This window comes from Liolophura sinensis, chromosome 2, assembly GCF_032854445.1.
Source record: "Liolophura sinensis isolate JHLJ2023 chromosome 2, CUHK_Ljap_v2, whole genome shotgun sequence".
Lineage (NCBI taxonomy): Eukaryota > Metazoa > Mollusca > Polyplacophora > Chitonida > Chitonidae > Liolophura > Liolophura sinensis.
The window spans coordinates 22,865,326-22,885,720 of record NC_088296.1 but is presented as its reverse complement, the minus strand read 5'-3'; the positions used below and the strand labels follow the sequence as shown (position 1 = coordinate 22,885,720).

General features: G+C 40.1%; 1 protein-coding gene across 1 annotated transcript; it reads left to right on the top strand.

The window, feature by feature from the left end:
* The first annotated feature begins 1,152 nt into the window (after positions 1-1,152).
* Positions 1,153-20,272, top strand: LOC135462585 (mucin-2-like). Its single transcript, XM_064739808.1, has 3 exons — positions 1,153-1,356; positions 12,099-12,519; positions 15,336-20,272. Exons 1-3 carry the CDS (start codon positions 1,153-1,155, stop codon positions 20,270-20,272), a joined length of 5,562 nt encoding a protein of 1,853 aa, XP_064595878.1.
* The last annotated feature ends 123 nt before the right edge of the window (positions 20,273-20,395 follow it).

Sequence of the window (20,395 nt, the reverse complement as noted above, 5' to 3'; positions counted from 1 at the left end):
GAGAAAAGCTAGACATGAGTACGCCTGTCCTGTGATGCACGTCTAATGTAGGCCCGTTATGTTTTCCCGTGGGTCCTACAACTTCAAGTGTCACTAGAAGCAGCATGGATATTTCGAGCATGGATTATTTTCAACGATGCCACCTAGCCTGATTTCATTCTTGGAAAAATAGGTAAGAATTGTGTATGCATTTATTGCAGTGTAAGAAAGGATGAGTGCCAAATGATGCTAAATTAAATGTGTTGTGCCAACACTTCAGTCATGATAGTCATGCAAATTTCAAGTTTTAATTGCTTAAGTCTTTGAATTGGTAATTATACTGTTGTCAAGAAGTCCTAATTTGACTGCTGTCTGTTTAAATTTGTAATTTTCGCTTTTTTTCTGGTGATACACCCCAGGTGTGCCTGGCTTTGTTTCAAGCTGTGATAAAGCTTTTTTCATTTAGTGCCTTTCTTCACTCCAGAGACACATGACAAAAACTTATGCGAATTATTTGCACTTAAAAAGATATACATCAACATTAATGATTCCCAGAATAATGAATGATATGTTTAGAGGCTTGTAAGACGATTATCTCCCGTAATAAGGAATGTTTTGTTGCGTACATTCCATCAATGCCTGTATTTGAGTTTCTAGCTGGATTGTATGACTCTTTTTTTTTCTTGTCAGAATTTATAATCCATATAAATTAGCCATTTCGGAAAGTGATCATTCTGTGATCATTGAGTGTCTTTTTATCTGTTCCAGCTGCAAGAAGTTATTATTTCTCAAGTCAAACGCTTTAAAACGACAGAAATAGCAATTAGCGTCATACTATACAGGGACAAAAGACATCTTAACAACTCTCAACAGTGCCTCTCTTGTTACTTAAATGACCATTTAAAAACTAAAGGCGGAGACGCCGAGGAACGTAATTGCGGATACGGTCAGTTGCTGATCATTGACCTTCTGAAAAGATTAGACTTCTTAACCAAACCAGTTTTTTTTTCGTCTGCGCTATTCGCATAATTGTACAAATACCTGATATATACTGGAAATAACTTGCTTCTATAATCAGTACCGTGCTCTTATCGCAAATTTAACAGGTTAAGGTATCATCTTCAAGGCGCTGATTTTGTCGCGTCGTTTTCTTTGCAGAAGAACACGGCTAAGATGGTGTTAGGAAAGGGTCGGAAGGACCCTTTAAAATCCAAGTGGATTTTACTGTCTGTGATTTTGGCGTCTGGTGTACTAGATGTCGTTGACGCCCAAGCAAGGCTTATGTTTCCTATTGGCCGTTCCAGTAGATGGCGGGAACAATGGGACGCCCCTGAAAACTTTGAGGACCATCTGGTCAACTGTGGTGGCATGTATATGGTCAGTTATTATTCTTTCTTTCTTTTTTTTTATCTGTGCATTAAATGACTTTAAGCTATCAACAACGCTTATCTTTGCATGATCCCGTCCTATTTTCACACTTAGCATGTATATACTTTTTAGTTCTTTCGTATAGTTTGTGTTAAACGTCCTTTGGGTAATTGGCCTTGCGGTTATTGATCTGGATGGTCCACTTTGATTGACGGCTGGTACACAAATGTCGGTTTCGTCGCATAGATTCTAGCAGTAATTTGTGATGGGATTTTTGCAACATCTTTAAAACTTCAAGTGGCTGGTATGATGGGTAAAATGTGTTAAAGTGCATGGTCCACACTATTACTTTTTTTTAGTACTCCATACAATTGCAGTATATTTCCGCTGTATAGAATTAGTATAAAGCATGTCGTTTAAAAAAATGCTACTGGAATACATATATGCCTAAGCCATTGCCTACCCACCGATTTATGCGCCCTACATTGTGCACCCTGTAATCTTAGGGCTGTTGATAAATTAGAGGGACATATTATAATGTGGAATTGCGTGTAGACACATTGTTTACACGATCTATGTCGACAACAAAGAATGCTATAATATGATTTAATGCAATGTAGTCAGTCAGCTTAGCCCGGTATTGTCTCTGTTTATATACAGTTTATCATTCATACAGATGAGGCGTGATTAATATACTCAAAACGCCTGACAGCTAAAGCAGCTTTCAGAGATTCACAATGTGCTCTTTACCCTTTGCACGCACGGAACAGAACCGGTACTTGGATTGTCTAGACTCGTACGTTTATGGGAGTTTGCACGTCTTACATGTATAACGGCACATCGGACACCTGTGAAATGCAAGTGGATGGTTTAGATCGCAGAGGACCATAAATCTAATAAAATGTACTACAATGTAAAACAGGTTGGTTCTCTTTATCCAGCTGTTGTAGTTTTACTATACTCAAATTAGGCTGCATCTAAGATCATCTGCACACGCATATATAAGAAGGACGTATAGATGCTCATCATTGCATTCAAGCAAATCTGCTATCAGTTTCATGTTAATGAACAGATGTTTGGATTTAATTAGGTCAAGGTGCCTACATACATACCGTACGTCCCTGTGAATTTACATGGGTATGATACGCTCAGTCTACGTGAAGTGCCTACAAAGAAAAAGACCTCCTTGCCCTCTTTTATTTCAGAGTAAGAAAATATATAGGTGTTTCACATGGTTTCATTGATGAATTCCAAATGAGTCATTTTTATTCCAAGATATTTTGAATCCAGCTGCGCCCTCCATGTGGTATAACACAAGCAGGTAACACACAAAGGCATTAACGTGCTGCCAGAAGTTTGAGGGTTCAAATCCACCTCACGCTAACTTAGCTACAGCTTTACATACTGGAGTGACACTCTCGCTGGTGTAAGAAAATACCGGGTTATATTGAAAGTTTGCCAGCATTTGGCTTAGCTGTTCGCATTTTGAAATCCAGCTTTTGCGGTATTTTTGCGTCTGGATATGTGTTAGTTGCGTTGTACAAGTTGTGCATTGTTTAGACTGTTTAGATATGGCGGACACATCAGCCAATGGTATGGAATACATGAACAAAGCCCTAGGGTTAAAGGTTACACGATCATTTTCAGCTTGATAATAGGCTTTTAGACTTTTGACTCACCAATCCCAAAAGTGAAATAAAACTAGGAAAAAAAAAAAAAAAAAGGGCAGTCCACTACATCTACTATGTTTTCAGACTTGACACAAGCATAGTGCCAGTTAGGATGCTTTAAAATAGGTGTAATGGGGAGAATTTAACATTTAATTGGTTTCATCTTTAGACAAATTTTGGAAGTAATGATTATGTTACAGATGACCCAAAACAACGGCGGAAATCACGTCGACATATTATATTCTGTATGTGCATCCCTAAATGCATCCCTAAATGCATCCCTAAATGTATCCCTCATCAATGCAATGAAATGCAGGCGTTCCAAGTCGATAATCGCAAGATCCATTTCCAAAACAACGTTTAACACTAGCTCCCAAAAGACAAAGGCATGTAAGAAATTATATAAATAGGATATAAACCCGGTTACACATAAGAGAGAAGCGGTCATCAGTTTTCAGTGATGCCGGGCAGACAGTGGATATTCCAGGCATGAATTCCATATCAAAGTTCAAATTTGTAGTCCATGGATGAGTTCCAGGTCAAATAACAATTAAACAAGGTATTTCAATCGCGTTTTGATTGCTACTGTTCCTAAAGGCATCCTGCAGATGTAATGAGCAAGGCTACCTCTACGGTCCCTAGCCCAAGGTTAAGCGGTATTGAATACAGTTCGAACATGACGAGCGCTACAGACCTAAAACCAACAGATTGTGATTCAAAAGTAACGAACGATTACGTCTTTCCCGTTAATATGTAAGGACCTCATACTACAAGAGGCGCCATCCATAATGTTACATTTGGCATGCTGATCTGCATAAAAGCTGTCTACAAGATAGACGCTTACACTCGTCAACCAGCGCCATCTATGTTGTTAAACGCCATGTACTCGATAGATATGTACATAAGGATAACAGCGCCGTCTATGTGGTTGATCATAATGCAGATCGTCAGAGGTTCTGAAGTTAGTCTACCTGCCAACAAGGGTATTATACTCATTGTAAAACTTGAAAAACTCAGAATGAAGGCGTTTGATGGAATATCCTAAACAAGCTAGTTTTTGAACTAACAACTTGTGACACAGACGTCATCACAATTAACGTAAGATCTGACAAATGCTACATAACGAGATATGTATAAGCCATATGCAGGACCATTTGGTATATTGCTATCCAAATATAGATAATTTACAATATCATAATTGAAATTATCCCTTTTGTCGTAAAAGCGGCGCGAACAGAGACCTAATTCGTCTTTGTACAGATATAGATCCAAATAAGATGTACCATCAGGACTATCTGTTGTCTCCTTTCAATCCAATGAAGGCGGATAGATTTTCTTCACCGCTTCAGCAATATGGGGATTATTTAACGCCAGTAGATCATCAATATACCGCTTGGTAAATGAAAAGGATCCATCTTTAAAGATACTACTTTTAAGTAATTTCTGCATATTGTCGTATTCATATGAAAACAGGTATAGGTCTGCCAAAAGAGGCGGACAATAGGTACCCACTGGAATACCTATGCACTGTTGGTAAATTGTATCCCCGATATTCACATAGATGCTATTTATTGAGAAATTCAAGTAATTCAAAAAATAATATAACATCCCATGAGTGGTAACGTTTATAAATAGTAGAACTAAAGAAAGCCTTGTTGCTTCTGGTGTTAATGTAACGGTTACCTCTTTTAATAAATACCTAGACAATTAACGACGATATTCTTTCGATAAGATGTTTGTGAGGAATTGTAGTACAGAGAGTAGAGAAATCCCATGTGGATACGTCTTTGTACGGTACATGCATATGAGCATCACGTTCTTCTGTAAGACGTTTGACGTTTGTAAGAATCCACATGCAGTTGACACCTGAATTTTTTGTTGTGCCACAACAATACTTATTCCAAAATGACTTTACTTCTTGTAACGCTCTCGTAAGTAGGGTTGACAAGAGTTTGGTGGTACAAGTTCTTGAATTCGCAATAAATCGAGCCTTGTATGGGGATTTATGCATTTTAGGAATCCAGTAAAGTTGTGGTATTTCTGTGTGACGGGTAGATATATTTAGGCGCCATTATTTAAGAAAGGTTCTGTGTTTATTAAATAGTTCCTCCAGAGTACATGTAGTAGCAGAATACGTGGATGTTGTTGTAGATGTACATAGCTCTTGAACAAGAATTTCATGATAATAATTCTTGCAGATAAAGATGACATTATTAGGAGCCTTGTCTGCTACAGTGATGACAAAAGAATGCATCATGCTGGCCTGGCCTCGCTCTTATACATTAGGTAGGTGGTTGGGGGTATCTACCAATGTACTCTGATCACCTTTGATATCTATCACACATATGTGAACAACATCTTCTGTGTGTAGGTCGTAACGTTTCCTAATGAAATAAGTAACTAGGTAGACGGCGAAGAAAAAAGTGTCACCATATCAATATGGTCTAGTGATTAAGATGTACCATGTACAAGCCCTTTGAAGTGTGGGGCGTAGTATATACTTGTACCAGTAAGGTATGCATGGACCTGTCACAGGTTCGTGACCGGTATACTGAAGTTTCCACTGTATAACCATATATTATAGGTTGACGTGGGTGTCTAGGCGTAGATATATCGTCATGCCTTTTCAGATGTCGGAGCATTTTTGTCATCCACATCATCAGTCGCTACAATCGTGGTAACAAGTCTTCTTTTCAGTGGGAGACGCAGCACGTTTGATTGGTTAGACTTATAGGAGATGTAATATTAAGATACAAACCTTAGTAGAGACAATTGCAAATTATGCAAATATTTTTAAAAAATATATATGTATTCATTTATCTTCCAGGATGCGTCAGCAGTTCTTACGATTAATCAGCTAATCGATGCTATCTTAATACCGTGAGCACATTAATTTGCAATATTCTGACGTAATGTTTTATACAGCCCATCGTCATTGCATAGTTAGATGTAAAGTGTGCTTCGTGGAAGCCGGTCATGCATATACCTGAACGGTATATTCAGTATTTTCAAAAAAAAATCAAATCGCGTTATGTAGAAGGTCATGATACCACTGAACCATCAGATGAATGAAAGCTTGAATTCTTTTACGTCAAAAAATGCATAGGTCAGGTGGGATAGCTAAAGATTTTCAAATTGTTTTATACCACACCACACAAACACCAATTAACATTTAATTAGTCGTTTAGCCTTCGGCCTGAGAATTTCATTGTTTACTCGATCGTTTGTGTATGATTTTACTGCCCATAAAGGAAGATAAATGTAACTATTGTACAGTGATTCCCCGATAACAAGACTAAAATGAGTTCTGTTTTAAGTGATTCTATTTTAAGTTAAAGAGTCCGTAATTTGTTGTCCTGTAATTAGTAATACATTGCCGTAGGGTGGATTCAGGGGAATGCTTTAAATGCAAGACAAACAACAACAACGGAAACGTTGCACATACATGTATGTATGGGCTGTTAAATAGTTTTAAGGCTGGCGCTGTACAATTAGCTGATTGCGGGGAAACTTTCCTTGAGTATATATGTCTACACATGTAGTTTTGTGTGCTTGCATACAGCAGCATATAGCCTAAAGCCTACTTGATATATACATTCTTGCAAGCGTAATATGTGTTTTGCTAACAGTTGTTCCTTTTTATACTGGTGTTTTCGTAATCATGGCAGACGGTGTGTATATGAGGTACACTTGCTTCTGTTATGTTTGTGCCTGTTATTATTGCAACTTATAGTTTGCGTGTAATTGTCCAGGAGCCTGTCCAGCTCATGGTGGTTTCCTCTCCGGCCGTACGTTGGAAGGCCTACCTGCAGCCTGCAGATGGTCGTGGGTTTCCCCCGGGTTCTGTCTGGTTTCCTCCCACAATAATGCTGGCTGCCGTACTCAAGAATATTTCACTTATACGACGGCGGCCACGTTATGATGGGTGGAAACCGGACTGAGCCCGGGGGAAACCCGCGACCATCCGCAGGTTGCTGCAAACCTTCCCACGTACAGCCGGAAAGGAAGCCAGCGTGAGCTGGCACAAAAAGATTAGACTTCGTACTACACGTGCTGCCCCGATATTTTCTTCTCAACTGTTATTATCATAATGCTTGGAGCCTGCTGGGGCGTGCATATGCCTCACAGGTGTGATAGCATGATATATCCTCTCAATCTCTTATATAGTTTTACCCCCAAACCATGCATCTTAAATTAAATCAGAAGTACAACTTTGTAAAATGTCCTATTCGCTATGTATTGCATTATCAGCTAATATCAATTCATCTATTACAGCACAGATTCGTTTAATTGAATCAAAACTAGTGATTAAATAGTGTATTTTTACTGAGGAATATGATTCTTTTTGAAATATGGATTTTAATTGGAATTATTTTAGAATTTTTTTTTGCTAAAGCGATGTTCTCGTCGCAACCAGTGAGGTTACAAGCTCGAATCTAGGCCTCGCTCCATGCATGGATAAGCTGCACTCTTATACTGTGGGTATTCTGGTTTAGTCTCTGGTTTAGTCTCCCTTTATATCTTTCTTCTGTCATCTAAGTGAATATGTCTTGGGTATGGCAATAAAACCAATAAAACGATAATTTTAGTGTTGCAGTTATGTAACAAACGTCGTAAATCGCATGTTTTTATATCTTTCCAAAGTTTTTTTCCACATTGCTCTGTATAGGTAGTATATTTCACTACTGCACAAATCCTTAGCCATCTAATGACTATGTATTACAGGCCGGATATGATAAGATACGTATCTATCATTACACTTCATTTTCATTTTATGGCTTTTTGATTGAATTTAATGGCCCCTCAGTTAGTGATTCTACTTAAATTTTTTATAATATAAAATGGGACATTAAAAAAGGTTTTAACATTACTTGTGTTCCCTTTGAATATTTTGTTGTCAAGAAATGTCTCATTAACCAATAGTTTGTGGATCGTTCTGATACGCTTCGATGAACAGTAACACCTTTTACGACATCAAAGTACGCCTTCCTAACCGGGAACAAATCTAGGCTGGCTTAAAGGATGCATGTTGGCGCGCGCTTACAGTGTAATCCATTAGAGAGCAATCGCCCTATACACATGTATTTGTATCATCGGAAGTCTCCGTCAATGGTCGTGGATACATTTCGTCGTAAGTTTCCGCCTGCTGTCAGTCAGTTCTACCTTAAAACTCTTGACGTGTGATGATGAGTTACCTGGAATATGAACTAGTTCATACCATGGGAACTATGGAAAAGTAAACAGATTTTCATCTGTTGTGTATTGTGTCACACCTTTATCCCTTATTTCTTGCCAAAACAAGTATGTTTAAGTTTACTCTATAAGTGCCGTCTGATATAATACATATATATGAAAGAGCATATTTTAACAGTCATCGGAATGGACACACTACAATACATTGCTATTATAGCGGTGTTCCACACAAGGGAATACTTGAGGTTTTATTTACCATGACGATGAGAAAGAGCACAGTAGAACAAAAACAGCAGTTTTGAAAAACGAATTCTTTATTGCGGGGAGTTAAATGTGTGCTGAAGAAAGCCATGAATGGTAAACGTTTTTCAACGCTGTGATACTTTGTTTTCTTTTTACAGCTCTTTTAAACCTATACAGGGTCTATCATGAACTACAGTCAGGCTCAATTAGCTGTCAAAATGTTTGCAATACCACTCTTATTCAGTGTGTTGTTAAGGTCAAACTGGTTTCTTTTTTTATCCATTAATGATGTTCAAGATCTTAGTAAGAACCTTTACAGCCTGACTTATCCCCTGGGAAAATCACACAGACATAAATAAGAAACGCCCTACATTGTTTTAAATATCGCTTACATACACACGTTCCTTATGAGACGTTGTACTGGATAATTCGAAATTTGATAAAATGGATTTATAAGTCAAGTAAACAAACAACGAAAAGAGACAGTCAGTTTATAGCACAAGCTATTAGATATCAGTTAACCTAAATACGATAGTATCTAAAAGTGTGTTGCCAGGGTTGTTATGTTTTAACGCCTTTTATATGACTACAGTTGTGGGGAAAAAAACAATGTATACATACATTTCCCTAATGAGCAATGATGATGAAAATCCGTATTTAAAATTTGGCAAAAATGGATTTGTATTTCAAACAAGGAAAAAGAAAGAGTTTGTTAGAGTACGCTACCAAATGTCAATTAACCTAAATTCGATAGTATCTAATAGTGTGTTCTCAGAGATGCAATCTTTTAACAACTTCTATATGACTACCGTTGTGGAAGAAAACAAAGTACACATACACTTCTGTAATGAGCTATGATACTGAAATTCAGATTTTAAATTTGGCATAATGGATTTGTAGTTCAAACAAAGAACTAGAGATAGTTTGGTAGAGTAAGCTATCAAATGTCAATTAACCTAAATACGATAGTGTGTTAACGTGTACTTTTAACCTCAACACCTTCCCCTTCATTAACGTTGTGTAAAATTATGTTGTGTAAAATTCCTAATCAGCCTTATACTATACCGTATAATTCAAATTTGAAAATGTAATAAAACAAGATTTCTCCTTTTGAACAAACAAAAGAAAGTTGACATTTTGGTAGTATAAGCCATCAAATGTCAATTACACCCAATGTAGTAGTCTATTAAAGTATAAATTACATGGATTTTGTGCTTCAACACCTTTTCTCTTTAACTTTGTTATATATGTATCAGATGTTTACAGCCATTCTGTATGTTTCTCGGTCAGTGAGTTCTGCGCGCGGTCTATTGCCAGCATAGAACAACAAATGTTACCCTACGGGTGAACATTCCACAAGGGTTAAAGTTTCTCGTGGTGTGTCAATCGTAAGCTTTCGCGCACTTGTTATTATTTTTAATATAACGCTTGCGACTAAAAATAACAGTATATACTTACACATTATTAAACGTCACTAATGGTGACATATGTCATGAAACGTAACTTTTATACGCTTATAAAAGGACGTCCACGTAAATATATACTGTCGTAATACGAAGCTTATATAAACAGGTGTGGACGAACAGTAAGATGTGATGGTCAAACGACACTTGACATTTGTTGTCTGCATAGACAATTTTTATTATGACAGACACACTATGAAAGCTGACTATCTCCGTCCCCATAGTACTGTAGCGTAGTACTGTAACGTCGCGTTGTAGCGCCATATTTTTGTGAGGGATGGTGGACTGGTTGGGACGGTGTCAGTATAAAGTGACTGGGTGGGGTGTCATGTCTGGTGTCCTCGGTATGATACATGTACTTGTATGCAGTGGCGGCAATAATTTGGCGGCGTTGACTCTCCTTGCCGCAAGAAGACGCATTGTATGTAAACACGCGTAATGACTCCTCGTCGTCTTATGACTGAAAAAGTGTGAAGTACGAGGTAACACCCCAAGCATACATTCATAGTATCGTATTATCACTACCACATAGCATGAATACCTATATTCCCATCATCGCAGATCGGTTTTGAAACAGTGTAAAGCTTATACATGTTTTTTTTAGGATTGCCCCCCTTTCTCCAGCCTACAGAAATAATCTTACAAGAGACGACACAGAAACCAGACATCTAACCGGTTCTGCATGTACGATGCCCCATTCCTGACAAGCTGACCTTAATTATTTAATCTACTTGTTTAATTAGCTTGGACTTGTTACCTTGAGCCAATTTGGTCTGTAACCATTGTACACGAACCTGTAAGTCTTGCACGTACACATACTTAATCTTTCTGATGATACATTGAAATGTGAAGTGTAAACAATTCGTGAACAGTGGTCATTGTATGACTTGGTTATTTACTGCCGAATTAGATATAAATGTTTTATTCAATTTTTGGATTGGTCTTTTATTCCAACCGGGCAGAGCCTACGACCGTCGGAAGGCTAGACATAATCTGTAGTCGTACCATTTATGTGAATGTGGTCTACTGACTAGTATTTACGTTATGATTGGTACCTTTTCCACTGTGTTATTGACAGTTAATAACACTGTTGCTTATGGATGCAGGGGACTAGTATTTACTTGTGGCCTTCGAAAAACGCTTGAAAACAGATTGCAAGAGCCAATATATACGCGGATAATAGTCAAATTGTTCCACTTTTTTTCTCAGTTCACGTGCACCTTCGCTTCTCAGTTGCGATAAGCAGCTTTCTAAAAGTCGCCTTGTCCGTGAGTATGTGAAACAAATGAATCTATTGCAGATCATGTCATAATGCCCTCAGAATGTGGTTGCCCTCTCCTCCAGCCAAACAAAAATTATTGGGTTGGTGAGGATTAGAAGTAGATTAGAAGTAGCAAATAATAACAAACTGCGGAATTTGAAAATTAAGGAGATAGGCAAGTTATGTAACTTTTTTGTTTTAAATAAAATTACATATGAGGTCAGGCTATTTTGTGGATACTGACCATCATGAGACATATACATTCCGCAGTGACCTAACTTGGCACTGCGTCAATCTATTCCATAGAACGTACGGGAAATATAAGAATAAAAAGGAAAATGCAGCTGCTTGACACACTTTTTTATATGATTGCGTGCTGGTTACATGATGAGCTAATGTCATTAATCGCTGCATAGCCTGTTCAGACATATGTCTTATGCGACATGCGTTCTATAAAACATGCACGACTACAACATTTATCTATTATCCACGTCTGTAGGCGTTCATCTGGCGTCAGCTATTCTTCATTAAATGTATGCATCATTCTCTACATGATTTGGACATTGTGTCTGAAAAATGGATGTGTTGACACGTTTAACAGCTTTGTTACGAACATATACTTCTATAATTGCTAAAATGCTAACGTTTACAACAGAAGCACACCTGTGAGATTAGTTTTGCAGGTGTCAGCAGAGATTGGCAAATTGCATTGCACGGATTTGTTTTGGAACCAAACCGACACATATGCACTGATGCGCATCGATTAGGATGTATATAAATGTGTGCAGTTGTCATGGGAATATAAAGGTTTTGTAACAATAATTAAAAAGTATGTACCGGTTTCATAGCCGTTAACTATCATTCTTTCATGTTTAAACTTTAACAGAAAGAACTTATTTTCTAATTGTTCTTATCTTTCAGGACTATTTCGAGGTAGATCTTATGTGCGGGGTCTGCGGTGACAACTTGACGGTGATAGATGGAGCGCACATGTACATGATCAACCAGAGTTACCCGAACGAGGCCGGGGGAATGTACGCAACTAGCAGGATAAGCGCCACATTTAATGTCTCCGACGAACTCGTGGCCATCGTCGAAATAATGGCGTCAAGGAAAGGCTATATCGAATTTCACGTCTGCCCAAATAACAATTTCTCCGCTCCGGCCACAGTGGAATGTATGAATGATCATCCACTCCTGCCTTTGAATGGGACGGTGGTTGGTTATAAGTGGTACGTCCCCGAGACGGACAATACCGCCCATGGATATTACCATATACCTCTTCAGCTCCCGGAGGGACTAAAATGTGCTCAGTGTGTCTTCAGGATGCGATGGCGGACAGGTCAGTATGATCAGACTTCTGCCGGATGCAGTTTACCACGGGGATGATTTCCGTAACTACTTGGAGTTGATCCAGCATTTTCGTTGTAATTTTAAAAAGAAAGAACACACACCCGGAAGAGATCAATTCTTTTATCACTTAAGAAAAAATATTTCTACTGTATCTTGTGACTTGCCAAAAATGATGTTAGACATATTTTCTTGACACTAATTTACAGATCATTTCACTCGACCTGTGCGGAAGCACAAGTGACATCCATTTCCTTCGAGCCATTCTTAAATTCGCAAACTCAGCTCCTCAGTTTCCTGCATTGTCTGTCTGCTCTTAGTGAGTTTTTGTGAACATTTCTTCAAACGTGACCTGGTCATAGTAAATATGATTAAAAACAGTTGGGGGCCTCCGTGGCTTAGGTGGTTAGAGTACCGCACGTGGGAAGGTCTGTCAGCAACCTGCGGATAGTCTTGGGTTTCCCCGGGGCTTGGCGCGGTTTCTTCTCATCATAATGCTGAACGCCGTCGTATAAATGAAATATTCTTACGTACGGCGTAAAACAGCAACCAAATAAATAAACGAAAACAGTTGAATGACTTTCTGACAAGTCACATAGTAGACCACATCGCCAAAATGTCGTCAATTTTAAAAGATAAGATTTTTTGCAGGCTGGTGCAAAGATTAGTGTAATATCTAGAATAGTTTATGATAATATTTACAAGTCAATTCATATGTTTAAAATGCCACTGACACCATTTTGATAACCAAAAGAAGAATATCCCATGGAGATTAATCTAACATAATTCCCATTAAAAATAGTGTTTAAATTGTTACCCTTGTGAAACTAAAAAAAAGAAATATAGTCTGTTTCATGATGGCGGCTCTTTCAGTAATAAAGTTTTCAAAATATACTAAGCTATGATCCGAAACCTAAAGGACTCTTAAGTCGCTTGGTTGTTTTTAAATTGTATGGGTTGTTATATACATTTCTCTATGTTGCGGCCAATAGTCAATAAAAGAAGAATGTGTAAAAAAATCCCCTCGTCAGCTGGAACACTTGTTTTCTAACATTACACATAAATATTTAATTAACCGAAAAACAAAACGAAAAATTCCTGTTGAATGAATCGCTCCCAATAAATAAAAAATCTGCATACAGATTTATTCCTGCGAGTTAAGGTTTGCAGGCTGTATTTTAATCCTTCCGACTAACCACTAAAACATTGAATGGATTCAACAGTACTCTGCTTTTCTTATCACAACGAATATAATATGATTATTTTTCCTAATTAACCGCGCGTCTACTCTCATTAAATCTTCTGAACGTTTTTTACCACTATCAGAGGTTAGATCTCGAGCAATCTGTCTGAACAGTATTCCTCAGTCTGTAAAGAGCTGATTGCCCTTAAGCATAACCCTTGATTTATGAATAAAGGCGTGACGGCAAACACCTTGAGGTGGTAAACGAGTTTACAAAGTCTTAAGTGAAAATTGTGAAGGATAGCTGTGAGGCTAGTTATGTACTAAGATCTCACATATGCCGGGCTTCAAGCTCCAATCAAAGCGTGCCTTTTGCTTGACACATAATAGAACATCAGTCATCTGTTTAGTATGCCAGTCTTTAAGGTTTTCACATACGTACAAGAATTCGGTGGTGGGGTTTTAAAAAAAAAGGTCAGTAGTTATTGTAGATTAATTGATTACTTTGCACCACTGTAATTTTAAAGCCCCGGGAAATGGTTCAGTTTACAAATAAATGCAATTTGAGATTTTTTTTCCATATTAAGTTAGACCTTAAGGTTTCAATACAAATATACTAGAAAAGACCAGGATATGGAATGTAGTATGTATTTTGTAAGTTTTAGCTCACGAATAATTGTGACTTTATTCAAACCATGATCATGTGGTTTGAAGACATATGTTCAGAAACACATTGAAATGCCCATTCAATGTTATTAGTCCAACGTGAGAGTTGAAAAACCGGTAAAAAGTTGCACTTTACACGTTGGCTTTGACATCAGGCCGTAATTCAACGCCTGTGCGCAGCGAGCAACTTAAAAAAAGCAGAAGTGTTGGTGGTCTAATTCCAAATTTTAAAACTGCTGCTTGTTATGTGTAAGCCAATTAAACTTGATCAGCGCATACACGTATAGTAGGCAAGATGTGAACACAGAAATAGCCGTTACTATTCGTTGTTTATCATGTTTAAATCATTTACACGTAGGACTAGCAACTTGGTTTATGCAACGGGATTCTCACCAAGAATTTATAGAAAACCGAATTTCACCGGATACGTTAGACCATTTATCAAAAACCACCTTATCGTCGCCTGTCTGGATTTATCTGGATTTTATTTAACTGTGGTCTCTTTGTGACAACAAAGCTCATTAGTGTCAAAAGTAAAATGAAGATAGTACAACACAGTAAAAGGGGAGGAGAGCATACCTACATTCACCTAACAGAACAGAATATACCTGCACAGATGCTAATAAAACGGAAAAACACTTCTTATAACACAAGAATTACAACATAGACAAAAAACCCAAAGAAGCAACTGCAGTGTGGTGATTGGGAAGTAGTCACACACAACCGGTGAAATAGGGCCTCTTGGTATTTTACCTCAGTCAGAGATTTATTCTAACTGTTCATATAAATGCTAAATTAGTAGCAAGGTTGACATCCGTGTGCAGCTTAAGTAAAAAGAATACTTGAAGTTTATTACATTGATCTCAGTTGTCATATAGCATAACGTTTCCACAGAAATGAAAATGCCAGTGGTGTAAATTTCCCCAATATGTCTAATTAAATGCTAAATGTATTTTCAGGGTCTAACTGGGGAGAAGAAGGCAATAATTACGGGCTAGGGTACGGTGCTCAGGAATATTTCTTCGCATGCAGCGATATTCAGATCGGGGAAGGATTTACGGAAGAGGAACTTCGCAGGATGTACACGGTAAATCCAGACAGACAAGGATACAAGAGGGATCCCTACAAGGCTCACAAGGAAAAGACTTCCCTGGGCTCTGGGACTCATGTGTACGATAAAACATCAAGGAATACTTCTACATCCTACAGTCGGATAGAAGGCGCGACGACGATTGTGACAGGGCAGCCACAGCCAGGAAACCAGGGTGTAGAGACACAAACTCAGGGATACGACAAGGATAAAAATGTTTACACACCTACCGCAGGTGTACTTAGAACAAATCAACAGCAACAAACAGATAAGCCCAGTCCTAGTGCAACAGCGCGCCTTATACCAAGGATAACTGTTTTATCGGGTGTTGTTTCAACACAACCAAACGGTCCACCGATACGTTCAGCACCTACGACTGAACCTGGCGGTTCAGGAAGACCGACCCAAAAAGTGCAGAAAAAGACCTCAACTGATGCTGTAACTAAAAGGTATGATAAAGACCAAAATGTGTACAGTCCTACCTCTGGTGTGTCGGAAGCCAACAAAATACCGATAACTGACAAAGTGGACTCACTGATTCCAGCAGCTCGTAGCAAAATGGGTACAGCAGCAGCTTCGACGACAGAAACCGACAGTGTTAAAGATGAAATGACAACGCCTAAGCAACAAACTGGTGGGAAAAGTACTGGGGTTGTACTGGGGTCCTCTGTAAAATATGAAAAAGGAAATGGGGACTACACACAGACATCGTCTCCTCCACAGCTTGGGACCGACAATTCGGGAGCTACTTCTGTAAAGAAAAGTATTGGTGACGGTGCGACGGAAGTGAATAAAATTACATTAGAAAGTACGCGGCCGCCAACTGCAAGCGTGGAAAAGACGCAACCATTACCTGACAGGAAACCATCGGAATATGATCAGGATAAAAATGTGTATGTACCTACTGCTGGGTTGGACAGAAGTAGTAACGTGTCTGGGGCAACGACATCGTCTTCTAGCCCTGCTACAGATAAACGTGTCACAGATCCATCGGGAAGTGGAAGAAGAAGCCAAACGGACGTGACGTATATGACACCGCCTTCATCAGGTATGCACACAAAGGGTGTCGTCACCGGGTATAACAAGGAACAAAGTGCTTATAGACCTACCGATGCTCCGTCTGTTACAAAGCAGCAACGACCTGGAACTATCCTTCCCCTGGAAACAGGTCCCACGAGACCCTGGGTCATTACCAATACAGCTGTGGGCACAAGCGATCAGAGATCAGCTTCGGAATCAGTAACAGTATTCGCGCAAAATGGTGAAAGGTCGACCGGTGATAGAAAGGTTCAGGAACAGAAGGAAATCAACACACATGCTACTTCTGGTGTTGTTGGAGAGGAAAATGCTCCCTCTGGTCGGACTGTGTACCCTAGACAAGGCGAAGAGTCTTATAAGACGACAGCTCCTGGACAAACTGAAGCTTCTTCAAAAAAATTGTTCCCAGGGACATCTCAAGGTATTACAAAGACAGACGACCCATCACACACAACAGGGGCTCCACCAAACTTCAAAATCACAACAAAATCACCCATGTCAAGAACAGAAAAGAACCCGATCCCGACCAAATCTGATGGGACTACACCCTTTGAGAGCGTAAAAGTGGAAATGACAACCGTTAGGCCGTTGGAGATGCCCACAACGGGTAAATCGTCCATTGGACCCAAGTCAGAAGGATCACCTTCTGCCGGCACGAGTACATCAGTTGGGCAAAGCAATATTTCAGGGCCAAAGGCTCCTGCGTCTGCCCAGGTAACACCGTCATCAGAAAACACATACGCCAGCCATGGCTATAATAAATCTAAGGCTGTGTACGGCAGGATTTCAACAAATGGAATTGACGGTGTGGACAAAATTACTGAATCTTCTAAGGCAAGCTCGGAGAAAGGAAAAGGGCAGACTGGAAGTGGTCCATCCGTAACAGGTAGTAATCAAGTCCAGGGAGTGACTCAAATAGTCAGTCAGGGAAAAGTTGATGCAACAACACAGTCATTATCGTCAACAGTTGGCGGGACGCCAAAGGTCGCAACAAGATCTTATCAAAATGGCGAAGGAAATACAAAATACCACACAAATGGCGGTGTGGACAAAACAAAGGAATTGTACACAGGCAGAAAAACGCTGGTAAGCACAAACACGAAACCACAGACTACAAGAAGTGGTCATAGCACGATGTCACCATCAGGAAGTTCGGCAGGACAAACGGTTGGCAGAGGAAATGTCCAAAACATGTATACAGGAGCGTCTACTGGCATGAAATCAGATTCAACCCAATCCAATGCTAACACCCCAGGCGGTCAGCAAGGGATTCATCCTACAATGTCTAAGACCACAGCAGGTGCTGGGAATGGTATGACAGTAGCGTCCACGAACACACAAGGGACTGCAATGGGGTCAGTGACGTCTACGCCCTCTCCCACAGCAGACATTTTTTCCTTACCTCCTCCACCGCAGACAAAGTTCATAATACCGTTTTCTACAAGGATGGTTACTACAAGAATGGTTGTTACGAAAAGCAAGTCACCTGGTACTGAGTATAATCGCAATTTAGGTGGCAGTACAAAACCATACACACCGCCTGTTGGAAGTAACACACCCGAGGAGTATCATGGTAACAAAACGTCTACCGTTCTGGTAAAGGCTTCACCAGAAGCAGGAAACAAAGGCCGAACAGGAGGACCGCCCGAAACAGGGAAGCAAAGAAAATTGCACACTGTAGAAGCCAGTCGTGGTGGATCTGGAGTTGTCGGGCGAATTCTGGAGCCGGCGGAAACACTTGATCCGTCTACAACACTATCAGTACAGACAAACAACGAACAGACACCAGGATCAGGAGACACTCCTCCTGCACAGTATCAAGGAGGGATGACAGAGAGAGTAGCTACAGGTTTAGTGACATACTCACCAAAACAGAGAACAGACATCAACAGAAAACCAACACGTTTGCCCAAAATAGTAGAGCAGGGACCAACAGATATTCCTCCTCCGGATGTTACCGACGTTTCTCAGCGTGGTGGACAACAAAGCAAAATGACAAAAGACTACAACAAACAACAAGGAAATACACCTTACACTGAACAAAAGACTGGAGTTACTTATTCGACTAACGATGGTACGATGTCTACGTCACCTCCAGCGCCCGTGTCCTTGCAGAACCTTTCGACTAGCAGACCGAAGTATCAAACAATATACCCGGTACCAGCAGGGGCACCGACCACCGCTCCACCACAATTTGGTCGAGTATATGGTACTACGTTTAGGGGGCAGAAAACAGTCATTATTCCGGGTTACACCACGGGATCACCAAGGACAAGCCAAGGCCAAAACCAAGGCCAGGCAACCATTGATCGATCAAGAATAAAAGCATCGACAACTTTAACAGCCATACTATCTTTGCAAGGAGAAACAACTGTCTCATCACACGGTCACGAGGGGACTTCGGATTACGGCAAAGAAAGCGGATCGACATACGACGTTAATAAAACGACTCCTCTTGCAATAAATTCGGGGCAGAGCTCTGCCAATAGTATCTCTCAAGCAACAAACACTCCGCAGAAAAGTGAGCAAACGGGTGGATCTGTCGGTCAAGGTGGGGCGTCGTCTGGCTCTGATGCAATTTCAGGACAAACCACGGCAACAACGGATCCCCAAGCTATGAGACAAAGCAGTATCACCACCCGTGAGTCCAATCAAGGCGTGGTCAACACTGTTCCACAACAAGGTTCTGTTAAAACTAGCCAGAACAAGACAGTTTATGCCCTGAATGGAGATGGCAAAAACTCCAGTTATGACCGTGAAACGTCGACTTCCCCTGACACGATTACATCTGTTGACAGCGCGGTCGACAGCAAGCAAGGTATTTTGGTTACTAGAACAATTACACAAGAAATTGGCTCTCGGGTACCCGGACAAGAGCAGATTTCAACTGTTTCAAATCAGGGACAAGCTACAACAACAGGTAGTAAGAGGACATCGGTTCAAATTCAGCTATCAAAAGCGCCGGAGGGCGGTGCACAAAACCTTGGACCTGTTACAGTTAGATCTACTCCTGTACCTGAACAGGTCACAGAGTCCACCATTTCGGTCGAAACTTCCGGTCTAGGCCAAACAACCGGTCCTGATCAATCTACCGCGTCAGTTCAAGAAATAATACCTGCGGTACAGGGACAAGCCTCTACAGCAACGACTGGATCTTTGCAGACAGGCGAAGTTAGCAATTCTCCATCCTTGAGAGAAAATAACAGAAGACAATCTCCACCTCCAGGTAGGGGTGAGCAAACAGCGCGCACAACTTCCCAACGATCGAGTGACCCTCTGACTACCTCGTCAAGCAGGCAAACTACCCCAACCTCGCGGCCTGGGACACCAACACCACCAACTACTAGGCAAGCGGGGCCCTCTCTGTTCGATGTGACTAGCTCCAGTCGGAAATTTGACCGAGTAGTTACGTATAAGCCCACAGGTTATGAAACCCTAGCACAGAGTGGGGAACCAGGGGACAGCGTTGTCACTTACAAGCCAAATTACACGCCGGACAAACCATCGACTAAAAAGCGACTGGGAGCTGTAACCGTCGCAGGACCGAAACTGACGCCCCAGAATAAACCTTATCCTGCATCAGGAGAAGTTTCTATCATCGAGGCGCTGAATGAGTGCAACGCCATAAACGTGTATCTTCCGATCAAAGGTAGCAGACGATGGTGTATAAATAACTGTTCGAAGGGGTTCTGTCCGGAATTTCTTTGCAACGAGTGGTGTGTGGCCATGAAAATATCATACAGCACCAAATACCGTCGAAAACCATAATTTCTTTCGAAAAACAAAACAACATATTGTCCAAACAGCGAAATTATGACAGTTCGTTCTAAACGAAATACGCTAAGATCTCTTGTGTAATACGTGTATTTGTAACAGATAACAATGAAAACT

What these genes read in the sequence shown, in the direction of transcription:
- LOC135462585 (XM_064739808.1), top strand. Translation starts at nt 1,153, where the DNA reads ATGGTGTTAGGAAAGGGTCGGAAGGACCCTTTAAAATCCAAGTGGATT. An exon ending in ACTGTGGTGGCATGTATATG is followed by an intron (nt 1,357 to 12,098) that starts GTCAGTTATTAT and finishes CTTATCTTTCAG; the next exon opens with GACTATTTCGAGGTAGATCT. An exon ending in CAGGATGCGATGGCGGACAG is followed by an intron (nt 12,520 to 15,335) that starts GTCAGTATGATC and finishes ATGTATTTTCAG; the next exon opens with GGTCTAACTGGGGAGAAGAA.